The 25,478-nt window shown below is 49.7% G+C and overlaps 1 protein-coding gene across 2 annotated transcripts in view; it reads right to left on the bottom strand.

The window, feature by feature from the left end:
* Nucleotides 1-25,163, bottom strand: part of IRF3 (interferon regulatory factor 3) — a 40,394-nt gene extending 15,231 nt beyond the window's left edge. The window contains exons 1-9 of one of the 2 annotated variants that reach the window (XM_030198008.1): nt 25,065-25,163; nt 23,633-23,811; nt 23,111-23,294; nt 22,967-23,028; nt 22,341-22,395; nt 14,724-14,891; nt 14,405-14,503; nt 13,812-14,180; nt 13,156-13,280 (exon numbers count right to left, since the gene is read on the bottom strand). In XM_030198008.1, the coding sequence (XP_030053868.1) occupies nt 13,156-13,280; nt 13,812-14,180; nt 14,405-14,503; nt 14,724-14,891; nt 22,341-22,395; nt 22,967-23,028; nt 23,111-23,294; nt 23,633-23,794 (1,224 nt within the window). In that variant the 5' untranslated portion in view covers nt 23,795-23,811; nt 25,065-25,163. The remainder of the gene's footprint in view (nt 1-13,155; nt 13,281-13,811; nt 14,181-14,404; nt 14,504-14,723; nt 14,892-22,340; nt 22,396-22,966; nt 23,029-23,110; nt 23,295-23,632; nt 23,812-25,064) is intronic. The other variant, XM_030198009.1, reaches the window with a different exon arrangement.
* Between the last annotated feature and the right edge of the window lie 315 nt (nt 25,164-25,478).

Genomic DNA, 25,478 nt, shown 5'->3' with positions numbered 1-25,478 from the left:
ACTACTGAAGCAGAGCCAAAACCGATGACCAAATAAAGCCTGATATGGAAGAAAGATGGAATTTTTCTCTTTTTTTTTTTAAATATAACCCAACACCTAGTGAGTTGACGGAAGAAACGCATATAGAAGGTTGAAAAACCCCTGCTGGATGTTGGCGTCTGTCCCTGTCTCCGTCAAGACTGTTGCTGAATGGAAGAAGCAAGAAATGTTCGTGAGCCTGAAGGCAAAAAGAGATAGCCCTGAAGTGTCGCAGTGAGGAAGTAAGGCTGAAAAGATGAGAGTCCATTCACCTAAATGCAGGGTGAGACAACTAAGAAAAAATGACTACAAACTCAAGAGTATACTCTTAACTCCTCCATGGCGGATGACATAACCCATTGCCATGGCAAGGACCAACATAGCTCTCTCCGCCTTGTTTGTCAGTAGGGAAAACAAAATTCACCCGAAGGTAAACGAATTGCTGTGGTCCCCCAGAAAAAAATATATACAAACAAGTTTCTGCCAAAAAGTGTACTGCATGAAGCATCCCTATGACAGAACTAAGGTTCTTGAGATAACTAGATGACACTTAAATAGCGTGATTGATGACCCTGAGATTCGCAATAGGATGAAGGAAAATTCCTTCTTGGGAATTAGAAAGTAAAATTGCATTCTGCAGAATAGAGCGAGGAAATGGCCGAAGGCCCAAGGTCACCAAGAAAAATATAAACTGGGATGTTTGCAGAGGAGACAAAGACTGTGCGCCAACCTGACTAAACAAAGAGAAAATCAGAGATATCTGATGAGAGATCAAATGAGAGGCCTGGCTACAATCACCACCCAACCTAGAGACTGTAAGAAATGCAACACCCGGTGCGTGACCTGAGAACTCTGCTGATAAGACTTTCTCCAATTAGGCAGTCGTCTAGGTAAGGATGAAATGACCCTAAGAGCGCAATGAACATCCTCTTAGATCTATAAAAGAACGGAAGAGAGAGTACTGCTGAAAATGACCGCTTAATGCATAAGCAAAAAACTAGCCATTCTCTGGATCCTGAGGAGAAGAGGAAGGGTGACCAAGGACACCAGTTAAATAGGGCTACAAACCCCAGCCCTATCTCTATGGCGTTCCATAGTTGGGTAAGTTCTGAATATAGGAGTCCACCAGCTATGGTAGTACGCTCCGGACAGAAAAAATTGTCCCAGTATGAACGTCTGATTCACCGGCCTGTAATTTCTTGGATCTCCCTAATCCACGTACCACGGTCATGCGTCCTCCCTCACTGAGATGTAGATTGTAAGCTCCTTTGAGCAGGGAATGTCCTTCTTTGTTAATTTGTACAGCGCTGCGTAACCCTAGTAGCGCTCTAGAAATGTTAAGTAGTAGTAGTAGTACCAGACTCACACCCAATAGATATGAATGTTGAGCTTGTTTCAGGTTAAAACACAGAACCTAGGCCCAGGGTCCCCGGTGTTCCTAGTGGTGAACAGCCATGGCAAATATTGTATGCGTTAGTTTGCAGAATTACTTTAAAGCCTTGCTTTTGGAGCAGAGATTTCTGTTCGACACTCTCGTGAGAGTTTTTTTTTTTTTTTTTTAATGCTGTTCTGACTGTAGAAAGGTGGACCTTTGAGCTTTCCCAGTATGGCAAAACTTAGGTACCTATGCCCATTAGATATGAATGCTGGACTCGATGGACTTTAGGCCTTTCCCAGCATAAACATACCTATGTACCTATGGCATAAATACACAGGAAGTGAGTGAATCCCCTTCCAATTGAAAGAAAACTCTGGAGTGAAGGCGCATAGAATGAAAATGAAAAAGGACAAACTTGGAAAATACCTGTAACGAAAAAAGTGAAGTTGTGCCACAGCCACTTGGTGAAGGCAGCGTAGACAAGACTGTATCTGAATTCAAGAAAGCTTGATATAACATAAGGTCTCTAAGGAAGAGGAAGAGATAGCAGATGGTTTATATAGGCATACTGGACCAAAACAGGATGTTTATAATCTGCCAATGCTGAACTTATAGAGTAGAGAAAAACACAAGTAGATGGTTTGAGGACCTTCCACTATCTTTAAGTGGGAAATATGCAAAATGAAAGGATGACTTTATTCTCTAAGTGACCATGAGGCATATTTTCAAAGCACTTTGGGAGGCTAAGTTCCATAGGTTTCTATGGAACTTTGGGAGGCTAAGTGCTTTGAAAATGAGCCTGCATATGTCCTGTAAATACCAGAAGAAAGCTAAAATAAAATATGAGAGGCTTCAAGGCAGTTGGAAAAGAAGGGAAGACATGAATAAAGCATGCCTGCTAAGGCAGCTGAGTGATTGGGAGCTTGGTAGACAGGACTGTCCCTCAGAGAATATGAGAGAGCTGATATATCCCCATGGCATCTGAACAATCTACTGTATGCCTATAGAGAAGGCTTCTTAAAGTCTGAAAAAGAAAACACTGTATAACACTACAGCCATTGAGAGTGATTGTTTGTTAAGTTCTTAAAACACTGTATAACCTCATAGCCATGGAGTAAAATGCTTGAAAGGAACTAAGATATTATGGTCAGAATTGCAAAGTACCAATCAATTGACTCTTAGACAATGTAGTCCTATTCACCAGGGAATGAGAAAGACAGAAATTTATTCTATGCCTATAGAGAAAGTTTCTAAAGTTCTTAAAACACTGTATAATACTACAGCTATTGAGGAAAATGCTTGCAATGAATTATGATAAGATGTAGATTTTCCACCAGGCAATGAAAATGACTGAGCACCAGATAAAACTAGTGTTAACAGCCCCGTGATACATAGAAAGTTAAAACAAGAAAAGCTTGTTATATATCCATATATGAAAGGAGCCCTTTCAACCAAACATTGCCTGCTGATGTGATGTGCATTTTAGAATACGCCTTTCAGCACATACAAAAGTGTTCACACCTTGGAGCTGAACAGCTCTATGAACTGCAGCCCTACCTTCAGCAGAGATCCCCGACTGATAAGACGGAGGGAGAAACAAAATGGCCGCCGTTCGCGCCACTGGCCCTGTGGCGATCGTCGACAGCGCGCCCGACACCTCTGAACAAGCGGAGCACAGCAGAACGGTGAAGAAACAACAGCCGGCGAAAAAGGCCCCGAAAAACCGGAGGCAGCACCGGACTCGAAGAAACCTCGAAGGGAGAGCAAAATTTACACGTTCCAGCTGCATGAACTGCACAACGCTGACCGACAGCAGCTCTTTGAACTTTCCAGCCATATCAGAAAAAACAGGTAGCCGCGCTTATGCGGTTCGCGCCTTTTTCTTTTCCGTTTGTTTAAACTGCCGCCGCCAAAACGCAAGAAAATGGAGGAAATTAAATCTGACGATAAAAATCGCTGTTTAAAGTCACAGACACTGAATTATTTTCTTCTGGGTTTTTTTTGGTTTTTTTTTTATAACTCCTCAATCATAATAAAACACTGGAGCTGCCTGCTCGTTAGAAGTCTGGGGAAAGAAAGGCTTCTTCTTTGAATTTCCTTGTATTTGATTTAATTCTTTTAATGCAGCTGCCTATTAAAAGTGGCTGCCTCTCCCAAAGACGGTACACCTTTCCAGAGAAAGGGACGACCCTTCCCTGCTAAGCCAGGGAGATGGGGAGGAAGGGGGGTGGACTCGAGACACCCGAGTTTAACACCCCAGAGGCTGTCAAAGAAAGAAGAGAAAGGAAACCCTGTCAAGCCTCTAAATAAGATTCCAGGCACAGAAGAATTATTATAAATATCTGTAATATCTTAAAGAGAAAAGGAGAGAGACTAATGGGCTCACTTCCTACCTGCTGAGAGACTGAGAAAATACTGAGGCTAAGGTCACATGGCCAGGGCTCCTATTGGCTCTCTAGAGTCAGAGTTTTTTCTCAGTCTCCAACTGCTGGTAGGCGAGCACAACCCATCAGTCCAATCCTGTTCCGGTCCGGAGGGACGCTAAGGAAGAGCACAGTTTACTGGGAGTGAAACTGGATGGGCTGAATGGTTAATGGGAGAAGAGCGCAGTGCACTAGGAGTGAAACTGGATGGGCTGAATGGTTAATGGGAGAAGAGCGCAGTGCACAAAGTGAAACTGGATGGGATGAATGGTTAATGGGAGAAGAGCATAGTTTTACTGGGAGAAATGGTTAATGGGAGAAGAGCATAGTTTTATTGGGAGTGAAATGATGGGCTGAATGGTTAATGGGAGAAGAGCGCGGTTTACTAGCAGTGAAACTGGATGGGCTGAATGGTTAATAGGAGAAGAGCGCAGTGCACTGGGAGTGAAACTGGATGTGCTGAATGGTTAATGGGAGAAGAGCGTAGTTTTACTGGGAGTAAAACTGGATGGGCTGAATGGTTAATGGGAGAAGAGCATAGTTTTACTAGGAATGAATGGATGGGCTGAACGGTTAATGGGAGAAGAGCGTAGATTTACTGGGAGTAAAACTGGATGGGCTGAATGATTAATGGGAGAAGAGCGCGGTGCACGAAGTGAAACTGGATGGGCTGAATGGTTAATGGGAGAAGAGCATAGTTTTACTGGGAGAGAATGGTTAATGGGATAAGAGCATAGTTTTACTGGGAGTGAAATGATGGGCTGAATGGTTAATGGGAGAAGAGCGCGGTTTACTAGCAGTGAAACTGGATGGGCTGAATGGTTAATAGGAGAAGAGCGCAGTGCACTGGGAGTGAAACTGGATGGGCTGAATGGTTAATGGGAGAAGAGCGTAGTTTTACTGGGAGTAAAACTGGATGGGCTGAATGGTTAATGGGAGAAGAGCATAGTTTTACTAGGAATGAATGGATGGGCTGAACGGTTAATGGGAGAAGAGCGTAGATTTACTGGGAGTAAAACTGGATGGGCTGAATGGTTAATGGGAGAAGAGCATAGTTTTACTGGGAGAGAATGGTTAATGGGATAAGAGCATAGTTTTACTGGGAGTGAAATGATGGGCTGAATGGTTAATGGGAGAAGAGCGCGGTTTAGTAGCAGTGAAACTGGATGGGCTGAATGGTTAATGGGAGAAGAGCGCAGTGCACTGGGAGTGAAACTGGATGGGCTGAACGGTTAATGGGAGAAAAGCGCAGTTTACTGGGAGTGAAACTGGATGGGCTGAATGTTTAATGGGAAAAGTGTAGTTTTACTGGGAGAGAAAACTGGATGCGCTGAATGGTTAATGGGAGAACGCAGTTTACTGGGAGTGAAACTGGATGGGCTGAATGTTTAATGGGAGAAGAGCGCAGTGCACTGGGAGTGAAAAAGAGCACGCTAGATGACTTGAATGATTAAAGGGTTGAGGAGGTGGGATGCGGTGGATCGCACATAAATTACCCAGAATCTCTGACAGAAGAGGGGAAAGAGGCCAGGATGGTAGATGAGACGGCTAAAAGGGTAACAAGAGGTGACTTTTTTTTCTGGGTAGGTTGGTGAAATGAGAAAGAGCAGAGGGGAAATGAACAAAGAAAGGAGATGTGTGGAGAGGGAAGAGCAGCGATCCTGGTATTCATCGACACTTAGTAAGGTAGAAACAGCGCCTGCTCTGAGTGCCAGTCACCGGGGCAGTACCAGGATTTCCAGTGGCGTTAAATCTTTATGTCCTGGTGTTATCTGAATAAGGCCGGGGCATGGTACCGCTGCTATTCAGAATCAGAACTGGTACCAGATACCGATTTGACATTGAATATCGGAGTTTAAACAGCACAGTTTGGTGTTTTAAAGCAATGCTGACCATGGAGTTTAGTGGAAGGAGAGATGCTAAACTTGACGAAGGACTGCATTTTATCGGCATGGGTACATAAGGGAAGGCAGGAGGTATGACATAAGATGGTGTGCTTGTGAGCAATGTGAAACTGAAAGTGGACCAACCCATGGGGCTGGATGAGATATGTCCTGGGATACTAAGGGAGCTTAGGGAGGTTCTGGAAAGTCTGCTGAAGAAAATTGTTCAAGGATCTCTAGAGCTGAACTGGTCCCGTGGGGGCTGGAGAAAGCGAATGCTACATACCTGTAGAAGGTATTCTCCGAGGACAGCAGGCTGATTGTTCTCACTGATGGGTGACGTCCACAGCAGCCCCTCCAATCGGAAACTTTACTAGCAAAGGCCTTTGCTAGTCCTCGCGCGCCCATGCACACCGCGCATGCGCGGCCGTCTTCCCGCCCGAACCGGCTCGTGTTCGTCAGTCTCATATGTAGCAAGACAAAGACAAGGGAAGACACAACTCCAAAGGGGAGGCGGGCGGGTTTGTGAGAACAATCAGCCTGCTGTCCTCAGAGAATACCTTCTACAGGTATGTAGCATTTGCTTTCTCCGAGGACAAGCAGGCTGGTTGTTCTCACTGATGGGGTATCCCTAGCCCCCAGGCTCACTCAAAACAACAACCATGGTCAATTGGGCCTCGCAACGGCGAGGACATAACTGAGATTGACCTAACAATTTATCCAACTAACTGAGAGTGCAGCCTGGAACAGAATAAACATGGGCCTAGGGGGGTGGAGTTGGATTCTAAACCCCGAACAGATTCTGAAGCACTGACTGCCCGAACCGACTGTCGCGTCGGGTATCCTGCTGCAGGCAGTAATGAGATGTGAATGTGTGGACAGATGACCACGTCGCAGCTTTGCAAATCTCTTCAATAGTGGCTGACTTCAAGTGGGCTACCGACGCTGCCATGGCTCTAACATTATGAGCCGTGACATGACCCTCAAGAGCCAGCCCAGCCTGGGCGTAAGTGAAGGAAATGCAATCTGCTAGCCAATTGGATATGGTGCGTTTCCCCACAGCCACTCCCCTCCTGTTGGGATCAAAAGAAACAAACAATTGGGCGGACTGTCTCTTGGGCTGTGTCCGCTCCAGATAGAAGGCCAATGCTCTTTTGCAGTCTAATGTGTCCAGCTGACGTTCAGCAGGGCAGGAATGAGGACGGGGAAAGAATGTTGGCAAGACAATTGACTGGTTCAGATGGAACTCCGACACAACCTTTGGCAAGAACTTAGGGTGCTTGCGGCGGACTACTCTGTTATGATGAAATTTGGTGTAAGGGGCCTGGGCTACCAGGGCCTGAAGCTCACTGACTCTACGAGCTGAAGTAACTGCCACCAAGAAAATGACCTTCCAGGTCAAGTACTTCAGATGGCAGGAGTTCAGTGGCTCAAAAGGAGGTTTCATCAGCTGGGTGAGAACGACATTGAGATCCCATGACACTGTAGGAGGTTTGACAGGGGGCTTTGACAAAAGCAAACCTCTCATGAAGCGAACAACTAAAGGCTGTCCTGAGATCGGCTTACCTTCCACACGGTAATGGTATGCACTGATTGCACTAAGGTGAACCCTTACAGAGTTGGTCTTGAGACCAGACTCAGACAAGTGCAGAAGGTATTCAAGCAGGGTCTGTGTAGGACAAGAGCGAGGATCTAGGGCCTTGCTGTCACACCAGACAGCAAACCTCCTCCATAGAAAGAAGTAACTCCTCTTAGTGGAGTCTTTCCTGGAAGCAAGCAAGATGCGGGAGACACCCTCTGACAGACCCAAAGAGGCAAAGTCTACGCTCTCAACATCCAGGCCGTGAGAGCCAGAGACTGGAGGTTGGGATGCAGAAGCGCCCCTTCGTCCTGTGTGATGAGGGTCGGAAAACACTCCAATCTCCACGGTTCTTCAGAGGACAACTCCAGAAGAAGGGGGAACCAGATCTGACGCGGCCAAAAAGGAGCAATCAGAATCATGGTGCCTCGGTCTTGCTTCAACAAAGTCTTCCCCACCAGAGGTATGGGAGGATAAGCATACAGCAGACCCTCCCCCCAGTCCAGGAGGAAGGCATCCAATGCCAGTCTGCCGTGGGCCTGAAGCCTGGAACAGAACTGAGGGACTTTGTGGTTGGCTCGAGATGCAAAGAGATCTACCAAGGGGGTGCCCCACACCTGGAAGATCTGGCGCACTACTCGGGAATTGAGCGACCACTCGAGAGGTTGCATAATCCTGCTCAGTCTGTCGGCCAGACTGTTGTTTACGCCTGCCAGATATGTGGCTTGGAGCACCATGCCGTGACGGCGAGCCCAGAGCCACATGCTGACGGCTTCCTGACACAGGGGGCGAGATCCGGTGCCCCCCTGCTTGTTGATGTAATACATGGCAACCTGGTTGTCTGTCTGAATTCGGATAATTTGATGGGACAGCCGATCTCTGAAAGCCGTCAGAGCGTTCCAGACCGCTCGCAACTCCAGAAGATTGATCTGCAGATCGCGTTCCTGGAGGGACCAGCTTCTCTGGGTGTGAAGCCCATCGACATGAGCTCCCCACCCCAGGAGAGACGCATCCGTAGTCAGCACTTTTTGTGGCTGAGGAATTTGGAAAGGACGTCCCGGAGTCAAATTGGACCAAATCGTACACCAATACAGGGATTTGAGAAAACTCGGGGACAGGTGGATCACGTCTTCTAGATCCCCAGCAGCCTGAAACCACTGGGAAGCTAGGGTCCATTGAGCAGATCTCATGTGAAGGCGGGCCATGGGAGTCACATGAACTGTGGAGGCCATGACCCAGCAATCTCAACATCTGCCGAGCTGTGATCTGCTGGGACGCTCGCACCCGCGAGACGAGGGACAACAAGTTGTTGGCTCTCGTCTCTGGGAAATAGGCGCGAGCCGTCCGCGAATCCAGCAGAGCTCCTATGAATTCTAGTCTCTGCACTGGGAGAAGGTGGGACTTTGGATAATTTATCACAAACCCCAGTAGCTCCAGGAGGCGAATAGTCATCTGCATGGACTGTAGAGCTCCTGCCTCGGATGTGTTCTTCACCAGCCAATCGTCGAGATATGGGAACACGTGTACCCCCAGCCTGCGAAGTGCCGCTGCTACTACAGCCAAGCACTTCGTGAACACTCTGGGCGCAGAGGCGAGCCCAAAGGGTAGCACACAGTACTGGAAGTGACGTGTGCCCAGCTGAAATCGCAGATACTGTCTGTGAGCTGGCAGTATCGGGATGTGCGTGTAGGCGTCCTTCAAGTCCAGAGAGCATAGCCAATCGTTTTCCTGAATCATGGGGAGAAGGGTGCCCAGGGAAAGCATCCTGAACTTTTCCTTGACCAGATATTTGTTCAGGGCCCTTAGGTCTAGGATGGGACGCATCCCCCCTGTTTTCTTTTCCACAAGGAAGTACCTGGAATAGAATCCCAGCCCTTCTTGCCCGGATGGCACGGGCTCGACCGCATTGGCGCTGAGAAGGGTGGAGAGTTCCTCTGCAAGTACCTGCTTGTGCTGGAAGCTGTAAGACTGAGCTCCCGGTGGACAATTTGGAGGTTTGGAGGCCAAATTGAGGGTGTACCCTTGCCGGACTATTTGAAGAACCCACTGATCGGCGGTTATGAGAGGCCACCTTTGGTGAAAAACTTTCAACCTCCCTCCGACCGGTAGATCGCCCGGCACTGACACTTGGATGTCGGCTATGCTCTGCTGGAGCCAGTCAAAAGCTCGTCCCTTGCTTTTGCTGGGGAGCCGAGGGGCCTTGCTGAGGCGCACGCTGCTGACGAGAGCGAGCGCGCTGGGGCTTAGCCTGGGCCGCAGGCTGTCGAGAAGGAGGATTGTACCTACGCTTACCAGAAGAGTAGGGAACAGTCTTCCTTCCCCCATAAAAACGTCTACCTGTAGAGGTAGAAGCTGAAGGCTGCCGGCGGGAGAACTTGTCGAAAGCGGTATCCTGCTGGTGGAGCTGCTCTACCACCTGTTCGACCTTCTCTCCAAAAATATTGTCCGCACGGCAAGGCAAGTCCGCAATCCGCTGCTGGATCCTATTCTCCAGGTCGGAGGCACGCAGCCATGAGAGTCTGCGCATCACCACACCTTGAGCAGCGGCCCTGGACGCAACATCAAAGGTGTCATACACCCCTCTGGCCAGGAATTTTCTGCACGCCCTCAGCTGCCTGACCACCTCCTGAAATGGCTTGGCTTGCTCAGGAGGGAGCTTGTCCACCAAGCCCGCCAACTGCCGCACATTATTCCGCATGTGTATGCTCGTGTAGAGCTGGTAAGACTGGATTTTGGCCACGAGCATAGAAGAATGGTAGGCCTTCCTCCCAAAGGAGTCTAAGGTTCTAGAGTCCTTGCCCGGGGGCGCCGAAGCATGCTCCCTAGAACTCTTAGCCTTCTTTAGGGCCAAATCCACAACTCCAGAGTCGTGAGGCAACTGAGTGCGCATCAGCTCTGGGTCCCCATGGATCCGGTACTGGGACTCGATCTTCTTGGGAATGTGGGGTATACTTAAAGGCTTGGTCCAGTTCGCCAGCAATGTCTTTTTAGGACATGATGCATGGGTACTGTGGACACTTCCTTAGGTGGAGAAGGATAGTCCAGGAGCTCAAACATTTCAGCCCTGGGCTCGTCCTCCACAACCACCGGGAAGGGGATGGCCGTAGACATCTCCCGGAGAAAGGCCGCAAAAGACAGACTCTCGTGAGGAGAAAGCTGCCTTTCAGGGGAGGGAGTGGGATCAGAAGGAAGGCCATCAGACTCCTCGTCAGAGAAATATCTGATGTCCTCCTCCTCCTCCCACGAGGCCTCACCATCGGTATCAGACACAAGTTCACGAACCTGTGTCGGCTCGACTCCGTGGAACCACAGCCACGGTGGGAGCGTCGAGAGGTAGACTCCCTCGCCCGCGGCGAAGCTCCCTCCGCCGAAGTTGTCGGGGAGCCTTCCTGGGAGACGACCGCAGTCGGTACCGCAAGTGGCACCGATGTCGGAGACCTCACCCCGGGCAAGGGGCCAGCCGGCGCCTCACTCGACGGTACCGGAGGCGCAAGCACCCCCGGTACCGGAGGGGAAGGGCGCAACAGCTCTCCCAGGATCTCTGGGAGAACGGCCCGGAGACTCTCGTGCAGGGCGGCTGTGGAGAAAGACATGGAAGCCGATGCAGGAGTCAAAGAGAGTCTGTTCCGGGCGTGGAGGCTGTTCCGGGCTGTCCAAGGTGGAGCGCATCGACACCTCCTGAACAGAGGGTGAGCGGTCCTCCCGGTGCCGATGCCTGCTGGGTGCTGACTCCCTCGGCGACCCAGAGCTCTCGATACCGACGCGGGAAGGAGACCGGTGTCGATGCTTCTTTGACTTTTTCAAACGAAGCATGTCACCAGAGCTTCCCGGAACCGACGAGGAGGACGTAGAATCCAGCCGTCGCTTCCTCGGGGCCGAGGTCGAAGAAGGTCGGTCTCGGGGGGGGGGGGGGGGCTGTACTGCAGGAGCCCTCAGGGTAGGGGGAGACCCACCCGAAGGCTCACCGCCACCAGCAGGGGAATGGACAGCCCTCACCTGAACTCCAGACGAAGCACCACCGTCCGACGACATCAGCACTAGTGGAGGTCCCGGTACCACCGACGCCGACGCAGCCTTCCGATGTCTCTGCCCCGACGATGCAGAGGGTCGATGCCTCGATGCAATGGATACAGTCGCGGCCGAGGGCGGAGGTCTTGACGCTGTCGACGTTGACGCACTCGATACTCCCGATGCCGACGAAGAGCCCGAGAACAAAACGTTCCACTGGGCCAATCTCGCTACCTGAGTCCTTTTCTGTAAAAGGGCGCAAAGACTACAGGCCTGCGGGCGGCACCCAGCCCCCAGACACTGAAGACACGACGCGTGCCTATCAGTGAGTGAGATTACCCGGGCGCACTGGGTGTACTTCTTGAAGCCGCTGGGAGACTTCGATGACATGGGCTGAAAAATCACGCTGGCGAAATCAAAACTCGTAATTGCGGTAAGGCACCAAAAAGAGGGGGAGAAAAAACTCGACCCGAGGCCTCAAAGGGGCCTACCCCGAAAACGAAAGAAAACTTATCGGGGCCAAAAACTAGAAATACGGGGAAGGGAAAAAGACCAAAAGGCCCTTCTCCGAAATCCCTTTTTTTTTTTTTTAGAGCGAAAAAGTCAAAAGACGCGCGAGGGTCAAAAGGGGCGCGAACGGCGCAAACACGACCGTACCGAGCGCGGACAAAAGAAGACTGACGAACACGAGCCGGTTCGGGCGGGAAGACGGCCGCGCATGCACGGTGCGCATGGGCGTCCGAGGACTAGCAAAGGCCTTTGCTAGTAAAGTTTCCGATTGGAGGGGCTGCCGTGGACGTCACCCATCAGTGAGAACAAGCAGTCTGCTTGTCCTCGGAGAAGGAGGAATGTGGCATCCTCTTTGAAAAGTAGTAACAGAAAAGAGGTGGGAAACTGGAGGCTTCTTCGTGGTACTTTACTGGTGGGGGAAAAGTAATAGAGACTTGATCTTAGTGAGTGGGAGGGTCTGAGGCATCATGGCTTTCCCAGGTGGACATCGGATCAAGGGAATCTGACTGAATGTTTTTTTGTTTCAACTTTTTATTTTCACAAATGGAGGTGCCAAAAAAGCAAAGAGAGTGCATGCTCTAGCTTTAAAAGTACTGACTCTTCTATTCAAAATTCTTCAATAAACAAAAAAAGCAAACACAATATAACACAGTAAAATAGTGAATTTATAACACAGTGAATTTTTAAATTGGGTGACATGAGCAGTAGATCAGAGCAGGCGCTGGTTCTGGTGTATTTGGATTTGCTCTGTTCAGGAGGCTCATGGATAAACTGAGCGGCCTTGGGGGGGGGGGGGGGGGCTGAATTAGAAACTAGCCTGCACAACAGATGACGAAGGTGGTTAATGGGATTCACTCAGGAGAGAGTGGTGATCAGCAGAGTGCCTGAGGGATTGATCCCGGGCTGTACCTGTTTCATATATAGCAGAAGGGTTAGAAGGAAATGTTTGCCTTTTTGCAGATGACACAGAGATTTGCAATAGAATAACAGAATGGACCCCCTTGGGAAATACACTGGATGAGAGAATACTGAACAGCCCTGGAGGGTTGACTGTGTGCTTAGCATTTAAGATTGTGTCAAAAAGTGTGAAGTTGGAGTATTCAAATGTGATAAGTGGTGAAGCGCTGATGTGTGCTGAGTATGAGAGAGACTTGAGGGGAGGGGGGAACAGCTGTTGTATACTAAGCAGAAGAGACTGGGGTGATGGTGTGAAGGACAGTGGTGAGAGAGGGTGCCGGGGTACATGGGGAAGAAGCACAGACAGCCAGAAAATGAGGCGATCATGCCTCAGAGAATGGAATTTCATTGTGCTGAATTTTGTGTTGGTACTGATTATGAAAGTGAAATCATCTTTACCTGCACCATGATCAGTTTCTTGTGCCAGGACTTCCGATTTGGGTCTGGCCATCTTTCTCCCAGGCACATCCACATGGAGTACAGCGGAGAGTCCCGCCTCGTATGGTTGATGAATGCAATCAGATCTGAGAAGAAGACATCCCAGAGTGAGCTAAAACACAGCTAAAGAAGAGAAAGGGGCTGTGAGAGTGGAAGGGCAGATGAACTTCGCCATCCCACGGTACCTCCAGAACCTGGATCCACGGAATCTTAGCGGAGACTGGGTGGTGATGCCGGTAATTGGGAAGCAAAACCGGTGCTGGGCAGACATCTACTGTCTACGCCCTGATTGTAACTGAATAGATATGGATGGGCTGGAGTGTAAATTTTAAGGGGCTTCAATGTTAGCTTCAGAATTTAGTACAAGAACAGTGTTGGGCAGACTTCTAGGGTCTGTGCCCTGAGAATGGCAAGGACAAATCAAACATGGGTATACATATAAAGTATCGCATACCATATAAAATTAGTTTATCTTGTTGGGCAGACTGGATGGACCATACAGGTCTTTATCTGCCAACAATTTACTATGTTACTATGGTGTGAATCCTTCGGGATCACTGCAGGGTTTCACTGCTGAGAAGAGGCTGTGTGAATCACTGTGCAAAAGGAAAGTGTACCTGAAATAAATTGATGTACTGTGTATAACACAGAATATCCCTCCTTGGCGATCTCGTTGGGTTCTACTTCGCTTGGGGTTTCTGTCATGGTCCAGTAGGCGCGGCACTTCCCCTGCCTTTGTCCACAGATGTCTGTGCCGTTCACCTCCAGGAGGACGCCCTGTTCCAGATTATTTAGTAACTTATGAATCTTTCTCACAGCCTCCTGATCCCTTGGCAAGGTGGATGGCTCTGGCAGCACCACGTCCTCTACCCTCCGCAGAGGGCCAGTGCCCTGGCAGGACACTAGCCGTAAGCCGTGGATGTTCTTCACAGTAGTGCTTTTCACTTTTTGGCCACGGTAAAACACACTCACTTCAAAGTCTGTCTCTGGATTCAGGAGAGAACAGCAGTTAAGCGAGGCTTGGCCAGCTCTACGTTTTCAATATTAATAACAACTGGAGAACTATGTCTGGGGCCACCACATTCTCCTTAACCCCAAAGAGAAAGCACAAGCAGGAGGGAACAAGGTTGGGACAGGGAAGAAAGGTAACAAATACCACAGCATTCCTGCAAGTCAGTGGGTAACTCACTACCTAAAGCAGTGAACTCACCCAGGCGCTGGTTAGGAAAGAACTGCTCCAGGGGGTTTGTCTGCAGAGCAGCTGTGTCCTGCAGTGGGCGAGGTAAACTGCTGTTCAAAGATAAGGCCTCTGTAAGAGTGAAAAGCAGAAAACAGGTAAGGCCCCAGGTGCAGTGCACCCCATCACCTCCTTACCCTGGAGTGTACACTTACCTGTATCCCATCACCCTGAAGTGTACAATCATCTGCACCTTCTTACCCTGCAGTGTACCCTCACCTGCACCCCATCCCCCTTCTTCACTCTGCAGGAGGAATGATACTGGAGGAAAAGACATGGCAAATATATTAACCTGGGTCTTCCCTAGGGCTGGCTGCCATTGTTGTATGGATGGGTGATTGCCCCGGGGTGATGAATGTATAAGCCAGCATGCCTGCAGCACTATCTAGGGGCAGTGAGGTTCCCAGGGGTGATAGCTCCAGGAATGCAGTGTCTTGAAAGGCAGCCTCGAGGTACAGGTCTGAAAACAGAGACACATTATGGAAGGAGTGTGGTTAGAATAATGACTGGAAAAGCAGAAGACTTGATGCTGCTACCGCAGTCACTTAATTTGACTTTGGACAGGTGAAAGTACTGCCACAGATGCTCACATAGACTCTGAGCTCTCTGAGGCAGGGACTCCTTGTACCTGGTTTAGACCCGGAGTAAAAGGTGAAATTAGATCTTACCTGCTACTTTTCTTTCCTCTAGACCCTCCAGACCGGTCAAGACGCGTGGGTTATGTACTCCTACCAGCAGAGGGAGACTGAGAAAACACTGAACTTTGGATACTGTCTATATAACCTGTGCAGCACCTCCACTAGCCAGTATAACACTAACAAAGCAGAGAAAAAACAAAACAACAACTAACCAGAACCCTGTATGTGGGCACTGCATAATTCCAAGATCTTTTTTGTGCTTCCACAGGCAGGTCACAAACCAAGCCACACCTGTAACAGACCCAAGCCAGTAACAGAAGCTGGCTCGAAGCGTCTGAAATTATTTGAACAACAATCATCAGCTGCTGAAAAACAACTATACTGAAAGAACACCTCCTGGCCTAAAGAATATACTGGGCGGGCCCTTGACCGGTCTGGAGGGTCTAGAGGAAAGAAAATTAGCAGGTAAGATCTAATCACCTTCCTCAGAGACCCTCCAGACCGGTCAAAACGCATGGGACGTACCAAAGCAGTAATTATCTACGGGTGGGACCCTCTAAGGCCAGAGGTCAAGACAGCTGCACCAAAATTCGCTTCTTCCTTTGCATGAACATCAATCCTATAATGTTTAACAAATGAATGCAAAGAGGACCAGACTGCCGCCCGACAAATATCTAGCGGAGGGATCATACTATTTTCCGCCCAAGAGGCCGCTACTCCCCTAGTGGAATGAGCTGAAAAGACCTTAGGTACTGCACGACCCCTCAAGACGTAAGCAGACACAATCGCCTCCTTCAACCACCGGGCTATAGTTGCCTTGGAAGCAGCCGCTCCCTTTTTAGGATAGCCATGAGAACGAACAGACGATCTGAGGCTCTGAACTCTCGAGTTCTAGACAGATAACAACGCAAAGCTCGCTTCACATCTAACTTAGCAAGCCGACGCTGCTCCGAATCTCCCGCCAAATTCCCTAAAACTGGCAAAGAAATGATCTGATTCACATGAAACTCGGAGACTACCTTGGGCAAAAAGGAGGGTACTGGCCACAAAGAAACCTTCTCCTTGGAAAAGGACAAAAAGGGCGCCCTACAAGACAAGCATGAAGTTCTGAAACCCTTCACGCTGATGTAATAGCTACCAAAAACACCACTTTTAAGGACAGATCCTTGTCTGTAGCCGAAATCAAAGGTTCAAACAGAGGCCGAATCAAAGCCTCTAAAACAAGATTCAAGTCCCAAGGAGGAACCAACCGACGATGAGGAGGCTGAAGCAATTTAACGCCCTTCAAAAAACGTACCACATCCGGTGCAGAAGCTAAGGACCTCCCCTGAACCTTTCCACAAAAACAAGACAAGGCCGCCACCTGTACCTTCAGAGTAGACAAGGCCAAACCCTTGTCCAAACCATCCTGTAAAAATTCCAACACGTCTGCGACTGAAGAACGCAGAGGTCTCAAATCCTGATCTTGACACCAGTGCTCAAAAAGCCTCCAGACCCCAACGTACGCCAGAGAAGTGGACTGCTTGTGGGAACTTAACATCGTAGCAATAACTGGAAGAAAAGCCCTTCTTCTTCAACTTGTGCCTTTCAAGAGCCAAGCCATAAGCGAGAACGGAGACGGGTCTGGCAGGACGATCGGGCCTTGACACAACAACACTGTCTCTGTCAATGGAACAGGTTCCGCTACCACCAGACACATCAGGTCTCCATACCACGGACGACGCGGTCAATTTGGAGCTATCAGAATCACCTGACCCGAGTGATGTTCGATGCGCTGAACTATTCTCCCGACTAACGGCCACAGTCGGAAAACATATAGTAACTCCTGAGGCCATGGCAGCAGAAGAGCGTCGATGCCTTCCAACCGAGGATTTCTTCTGCGACAGAAGAACCACTGTACTTGCGCATTGCATGCTGTTGCCATGAGATCCATCACTGGTAGCCCACATACTGACATAATGCGATTGAAAACCGAGTGATGTAGAGCCCATTCCCCGGGATCTAGAGTATGTCTGCTCAGATAGTCTGCATCCACATTGTCCACCCCGGCTACATGTGCCGCCGACAGAGCCTGAAGATGAATTTCTGCCCATTGGCACAACTGCGCTGCTTCCTCCGCGACCGAGCGACTCTTTGTGCCCCCTTGCCGGTTGAAGTAAGCTACGGCCGTGGCATTGTCGCAGAGCATTCTGACAGCTTTGCTTAAAAGCAGAGTCTGGAAAAACTGAAGAGCAAAGCGAATGGCCCGAGTCTCCAACCGGTTGATGGACCATTGTGCTTCCTCTGGAGACCACCGGCCTTGCGCTACCTGACCGAGACAATGAGCCCCCCAACCTGTCAGACTGGCGTCTATGGAGAGAACTACCCACTCTGGGGATTCCAATGGCATTCCCTTTTCCAGGTTGCGAGTGTTGAGCCACCAACGGAGGCTGAGACGAGGGACTGCAGTAAGAGGCAAACGCATCTCCAAGTCCTGCGTTTGAGGAGACCAACGACTGAGCAGAGCTGCCTGCAACTGCCGCATGTGCGCCCTGGCCCAGGGAACCACCTCTATAGTTGCCGCCATCATCCCCAGAACCTGAAGGTAAGCACGCGCCGTCGGCAGAATCTGCGCAAGAAACCGACGAATCTGATCCTGCAACTTGAGAATCCGAAGGGACGGTAACACCACTCGACCGTTGTCTGTCTTGAAGCGCACCCCCAGATATTCCAGAGACTGTGATAGAACGAGATGACTCTTGCTGAGTGTCAGGTTCTCAGGTTCAGAGCCCGCGGGGTGCAAACATGCAGCAAACATGGAGCAAACATGAGCCCTTGGGCTTGCTGACGAGGAGTGACAGCAGCAGGCAAAACCCCCCAACCAACACTGGGCTAGCACACCGGCACAGGCAAGGACTGCAGGCGCTGCCCAGCGAGACGGAACACATGGACTGGAACCCCCTGGACTGGAGGACACCGGACTGGTCCGCACTGGACTGGAACACACCGGACTGGAACACACTGGACTGGAGTACACCGGACTGGTCCGCACTGGACTGCAAGACACCGGACTGGAACACACTGGACCAGAACACACTGGAGTACACCGGACTGGTCCGCACTGCTTCACCTGCACTTAGCCACTGTTCCCCAGGAGTTGAGCCGATGGGTTCAAGCGGCCGGCAGGACTTACCAGATGCAGGATAACACAGGGGCTGGGATACTAGAACAAACTTGACAGTACCAGGACCAGGAATGGGACTAGGGCTGAGGGACCACCTCAGACCCTGGAATACCACGCAAGCTTGCACAAACCAGGAACACAGGGCCAAGACAAGACAGAAGTGCTCCCAAGCACCAAAAGGAAAGGCAGGGAAGCCCCCTGGGGAAAGCAGGGAAACCCAGCAACTCAGAAGTGTTCCTATAGCGTAACCACACTGGAGTGCTCCTAAGCACCTAACCACAGAAATGCTCCACAGCACTAAACTAGCAGAGGTGCTCCTAAGCACCAAACTAACAAAAGAATTCCTAAGCACCAAACTAACAGAAGTGCTCCTAAGCCCTAAACCAACAGAAGTATACCTAAGCACTAAACCAACAGAAGGATTCCTAAGCACCAAACTAACAGAAGTGCTCCTAAGCACTCCACTAACAGAAGTGCTCCTAAGCACTAAGCTACAGCAGTGCTCCATAGCACTAAAGTAACCAAGGGGAAGCAGGTGAGCCACAAGGAGAAAGTAGGGAAGCTAAACACATAAACTAACAAAGGTGCTCCTAAGCACCAAGCTACAGCAGTGCTCCACAGCACTAAACTAACAAAGGTGCACCTAAGCACTCCACTAACAGAAGTGCTCCTAAGCACTCCACTAACAGAAGTGCTTCCAACAGCACCAAAACCAGAAGTACTTCTAACAGCAAAACAGAAGTGCTTCTAACAGCACCAAAAGGGAAAGCAGGGGAGCCACAAGGAAAAAGCAGGGAAGCTAAACACATAAGTCAAAAGTGCACACTGCACCAACACTAACCTGGACCTAAAGCAAAATGTTGCAAAGGCAGCCAGTTCCCAGGTGGCTAATAAGCCCAATACAGCTGAGCTCAGCTGCAGCAATCCGTAAGGCAGCTACGGGTGAGGCTAGCTGCCAAACTTCCAAACAAGACTGGAAGTATCTGGACCGGAATGAAAAGAATCTGGAAAGTCTATGGCAGCCACTGGTTCTGGCCACCAGAGGGCGAGAGGAGCACAACCCAAAGGAAAAAAGTCACGAACTTGACACTGAGATTCACTACCCAACCAAGGGACTCCAGAAAATGTACCATTCGAGCTGTAGCCGCTTCGCTCTCCTCCCTCGACTTGGCCCGAATCAGCCAATCGTCTAGATAGGGATGCACCAGAACACCCTGTCTGCGCAATGCTGCCGCTACCACTACCATGACCTTGGAAAAGGTGCGGGGAGCTGTTGCAAGACCGAAGGGCAGGGCACAAAATTGAAAATGCTTCCCTAAAACAGCAAAGAGAAGAAAACGCTGATGCGACGGACGAATGGGAATGTGAAGGTAAGCCTCAGTCAAATCCAGGGAAGTTAGGAACTCCCCATTCCGAACAGCGACAATGACTGACCACAACGTCTCCATGCGAAAGGAAGGAACCTTTAGTGCCGCACTAACCCTCTTGAGATCTAAAATAGGCCGAAAGGAACCTTCCTTTTCTTCACCACAAAATAGATCGAATAACAACCCAAGCGTTGCTGACCTGGAGGGACTGAAAACACTGCTCCCAGATTGAGAAGACGCCGCAAAGTGTCCCGCACGGCCGCCTTCTTGACCCGTGAACGACAAGGGGACTCCAGAAAGACTTTGGGAACTGAACTTTCGAACTCCAGCGCATACCCGTCTCGAACCACTTCGAGAACCCACTGATCTGAAGTGATCTGGGTCCAGCTCTGGTAAAACTGACTCAGCCGAGCCCCTACGCGTACCAGAGGCTGAACCCGCACACCTTCATTGGGGATTGCGTGCTGGACCCGATCCCCCCGAGGAGAAGTCACGGCCCCCACGATGACCTCCTCGAAAGGACTGGGTGTGCTGGAAAAAACGACCTCTAGAAGATCCACTAGACCTACCCGGCCTATACCGTCGGGCTTCCCTAAACCGACCGCGTGTGGACGTACCTCTGGACCCTGCTTTGTGACGAAATTCCGGAAGGCAAGGGACCTTAGCATCACTAAGCCCTCGCACCAAGTTGTCGCACTAAGCCCTCGCACTAAATCCTCCCCAAAGAGCATAGACCTCTTAAAAGGAAGAGAACACAATTTAGCCTTAGAGGCCGCATCTGCGACCCATCCTCGCAACCAGAGGGCCCTACGCGCTCCAACTATCATAGCCATATTCTTGGCCGATGCCCGCAACAAGTCGTACAGGGCATAAGACAGAAAGGACGAGCCCATCTCTAATTTAGCTAACTCCTGAACCCCAGAAGTGTCGATTTCTACTGAATCATCAAGAAGCTTCTCGGCCCAGCGAAAGCAGGCTCGAGCTACCAAACCCCCACAAACCGAAGCCTGTAGGGCTAGAGCCGACAAATCAAAACTACGCTTGAGGAAAGATTCCAACTTCCTGTCCTGGGGGTCACGAAGTGCGGTCCCGCCGTCTACCGGGATAGCCGTAGCCTTAGTAACCGCTGTCACCACTGCATCTACTGTGGGAGCCTTAAGGGAGTCTCTATCCTTCTGCGGCAGAGGATAAAGTCTCGCCATTGCCTTAGAGACCTTACAAGATGAGTCCGGCGCACTCCACTCTTGAGAAATCATATCCCTGAGATCCTTATTCTTGGAAAAGGACCACGCTTTATGCTGAATGCCTTTCACCAATGGATCCACCTGTCCTGCCTCCCCCAAGGGAGTTTCTGTCTGTTCAAACATAAGGGTGGATGTCACCTGATCTATGAGCTCCGCAAGCTCATCCCTATGAAAAATTCTAACTACTGAGGGGTCCTCACCAGGAATTGAACAGTCTGGCTCCTGAGAGCCCTCAAAACCCTCAGATTCGCCAAGATCACTGAGATGCCCTTCAGAAGCCATAGGAGAAAAACAATCCCCGTCATCAACCCACTCTAAACGGGGTTTTTTAGCGAGCATGGAGCTCTAATTCCTCTAATTGGAGGGGTCCCGATTTCCAGGCTTGATAAAGCGTCCATACAAAATCCGGAGGGAAACCAACCCTCCTGGACCCTCATTAGTCACCTTCTGGGCCAAAATGGGGGAAACAGGCCCAAAAACAGCTGGTTCTGCTGACTGCGCCGGATTAAAAATGGCGTCCGTTCCCGCCGAAACCGCCGCCGATGCTCCCGCTTGCAATCCTGAAGGTAAAGGGGACGCGGACACCGCTGGCCCTTCCCCGATCAAAACTGGGGGAGCCGCGGACAGCTGTTTCGGCTCCCCGCAGAGATGACACTAACTACCCAGCGTCTCTATCCCGCGTCGGGAACATGCACGGCAACGGAGGAGCTTGCCTGCCATAGCAGAATTGCAGGGAGAAACAAAAACGCTGCTTTGCCCAGACGACGACCTGTCCCCGCTAAAAATAATAATCGCACTGCTCTCCCTCCCAGCAAAGGAACTTGAACACTTCGTTTGTTCCGAGAAATAATTAAATTATTCTGTTAAAGAAACACAGCACAAACCTGGCAGCTGCTGATTGTAAGGCACTCAAGGCTCCAGTACTAGGAAAGTAGCCAAGGCACAAGGCTGCCAGAAACAGAGAGCAGCACAGGGGGAGGGACCCGACTAGCAGGTGTGACACCCCAAGGGGAATAGTGGGCTCCACTGGACCCAGAGCCCCGAAGCACCAACTCTTCTTTTTTATTTTTTTTAAACCACACGTACAGGGAACTGAAATAATAGAGAATATCAACCCAAACAAACCAATTCCATTTTCTTATCAGTAAAACTACCTCACCAGACTATTGAAGACTGCACAGGCTGTACTTCTACCTCTGCTGAGACTGAGAAAATACTGGCTAGTGGAGGTGCTGCACAGGTTATATAGACAGTATCCAAAGTTCAGTGTTTTCTCAGTCTCCCTCTGCTGGTAGGAGTACATAACCCACGCGTCTTGACCGGTCTGGAGGGTCGCTGAGGAACAATAATTATTTACACAGCTAGGCAGCACTCCTTCCTGTATCCTGGTGTTTAGGACAAGGGAAAGAGGTCAGATAGAAAGGGCTGCAGGAGTAGAACTGACTTGTGATTTAGACTAAGGTTGCCTGCTGGAACCAGTTTTGCCTGAGTACACACCTGTCCTTGCCTCAGAAAGATCCAGCTTGTTCAGTTCCGACTCCAAGTTTTCCTCCTGTGGAGAATCCAAAAAGGTCAATGCTCAAAGTGCTACAAGTAAGTACAGGATTACTCCATCACTCTCCAACGTATGATCACCTGCATCCCATCACCCCATGATGTATTACTCTGCTGGATACCTGTGTCTCACCACCGTCACCTGCTCCTCATCACCTTGCAGGGTACCGTCACCTGCACCCCTTCTCTCCATAGGCTTCCAACACCACCATCACCTGCTCCCCATCACCTGCACCCCATCATTCATCTCTCCACAGGCTTCCACCACCATCACCTTCTCCCCGTCACCCTGTAGGGTACAATCGCCTGTACCCCACCACCATCCCCTTGCCCCCCCATCACCCTGCAGGGTACAATCACCTGTACCCCACCACCATCCCCTTGCCTCCCATCACCCTGCAGGGTACCGTCACCAGCACCCTATCACTCATCTCTCCACAGGCTATCACCACCATCACCTGCTTCCCATCACCTGCACCCCCATCACTCATCTCTCCACAGGCTACCACCACCGTCACCTTCAACCCCATCACCCACATCCCTTCAAGCTACTACCACCAGCTCCTCACCAGGCAGAGATGAGAGGGGCTGCTCCTGCCAAACAGATCTGGAGCCACAGCCGAATCCGGACCTGTAGGAAAGAAGAGAAGAATGTGACAGAGGCTGGAGAGACGAATGAGCCGCTCAGCTGAAAGGCAAGACCAGGTCCTTACTTTGTGAGTCGCTGCCTCCGAGTATTGAATAGACCTTGTGGGGATCATTTGAATCTGAGCTGTGGTCCTTCTTCATGCAGATGTTTGTCTTTCTGTTCAGTGCAGATCGGAAATTCCTCTTCCACACCGTGGGGTTCGGCTGGTCTGTTACAGGACTGAAAGCACCGCTTGCTATGGCCCAGGCCTGGAGAGGAGCAACGGCAGTGTGTGATGTGAGAAAGGGGAGCAGAGAGGTGGAAGGTATTATAGAGAGGGACAGCAGACAGAAGAGAAGTCTGCACAGGGAGGTGAAAGAGAGGGAAGGGGGTTGAGCTATGAGTCTTGATTAGACTGTAAGCTCTATGGGGATGGGACTATCTTGTGGCTATGTCGAAGCACTGCTACACACATCTTCTAGCACTACATAATGTTTAGCAGTAGCAGGTTTAGGGAGGTATTACAGAGAGGAAGGGCAAGGACAGGAGCTCTGGCGTTTAGAGAGAAAAGCAGGGGAGGCAGGTGTAGCTTCCTGCCTCATCACACCTGAAAGATCTGGAAATCCTCGTCGGAGCGGTCCTGCCTCAGGCCGTGCTTCCAGGGGACTCTGAACTCTGTGTGCTCCAGGTTGGTCCAGCACAGACCCGGGAACTTCTGGCTATTGATCTGCTCAATGAGCCAGGGGAGAATTCGGGGCTTCTGGGCCATTGCAGAAGGCAGGGAGGCTGAAAGGAGAGAAGCAGGGAGAGAGGATGTGTGAGTGGCACTGGGAGATGCCTTCAGGCTCCTAGTGAGCACGAAACTACTTACATTCAAAGCTGAGTCTTATCACACATCCACATGCACACACACTCACTAAATGGTGTTCCACACACATCCAGCACTGTCACATGCATGCCCCCCCCCACCACACAGAGTTAGTAGTGTTCCACACACATCCACTCACATCCAGTACTGTCACACACACAAATGTTTGACACTGTTTCTTATTTTTATTTGCCATCTTTATTTGGATCCCAAGAGGATATACAAAGTTTATAAATAAATAAAATAAATGTATTCCATACTCCTCTCATACACACACAGACATATATCCAGCACTCTCTCCCTGTCTGTCTGTCTGCCTGTCTCTTTCACACAAACAGATCTCTCCCTTTGTATGTCTCTCATAAATATATATAAACTGGGACAGACCAAAGGTCCATCAAGCCCATGCTTCCAACAGTGGCCAATTCAGGCCACAAGTACCTGGCAAGATCCCAAAACAGTACAATACATTTTATGCTGCTTATCCTAGAAATAAGCAGTGGATTTTCTCCAAGTCCATCTTAATAATGGCTTATGGACTTTTCTTTTAGGAAGCTATCCAAACCTTTTTCAAACCCCGCTATGCTAACTACTTTTACTACATTCTCTGGCAACAAATTCCAGAGTTTAATTACATATTGAGTGAAGAAACATTTTCTCCAATTCGTTTTAAATTTACTACTTTGTAGCTTCATTGAGTGTCCCCTAATCCTAGTATTTTTGGAAAGAGTAAACAAGTGATTCAGGTCTACCCCTTCCACTCCACTCATTATTTTATAGACCTCTATCATATCTGCTCAGGTCTTTTCTCCAAGCTGTTTCAGCCTTTCTTCATAGGGAAGTCGTCCCATCCCTTTTATCATGTTTGTTGCCCTTTACCTTTTCTAATTCCACTATAACTTTTTTGAGATGCGGTGACCAGAATTGCACACAGTATTCAAGGTGCGGTCTACAAAGGTATTATAACGGCCTCATTTTTGTTTTCCATTCCTTTCCTAATAATACCTAACATTCTATTTGATTTCTTCGCCGCCTCCGCAGACTCACACACACACACACGTCTCTCTCTCACCCATAAATACACTGTGTATATATATCCATCTCTCTCTCTCTTTCTCTCACACACACACACATATATACATGTCTCTCTCTTTCCAGCACTGACACTCACCTGCTGCCCTCGACCCTGGTGTGTCTCTCCCCTCACTCTTTGCGCTGTCCTGGCTGCTCTGTTCCCTGGAATTTACCCTCTCTTGCTACTGACACTTCTCCCTCCTCTCTCCACCCCTTACGTTTTCCTGTTTCTCTTTCGTTTCTCATCAACCACGTGAAGGCAGAAGCTCTGCCCCATGCGGAAATTCCTCAGTACTACTGCATCAGACGGCAGACTGGTACCCAGGGGGGGTCCTAATACTGGGTGGGGGAGGGGTTGCACCTTGCAAACACAGGACCCTGAAGCACTGGGCAGCAGCCTCTCTCCACCCTTCAAAATGTGTTAATTATATCTTAAGTAGAGAGGTGTGGTAGCTGTGTTAGTCCACTCTTAAAGGTTATCAATAGAAATCAAACAAAATAAAACATGGAA

This window comes from Microcaecilia unicolor, chromosome 3 (assembly GCF_901765095.1).
Source record: "Microcaecilia unicolor chromosome 3, aMicUni1.1, whole genome shotgun sequence".
In the NCBI taxonomy this organism is placed as follows: Eukaryota; Metazoa; Chordata; class Amphibia; order Gymnophiona; family Siphonopidae; genus Microcaecilia; species Microcaecilia unicolor.
This window is presented reverse-complemented; position numbering and strand designations above follow the sequence as displayed.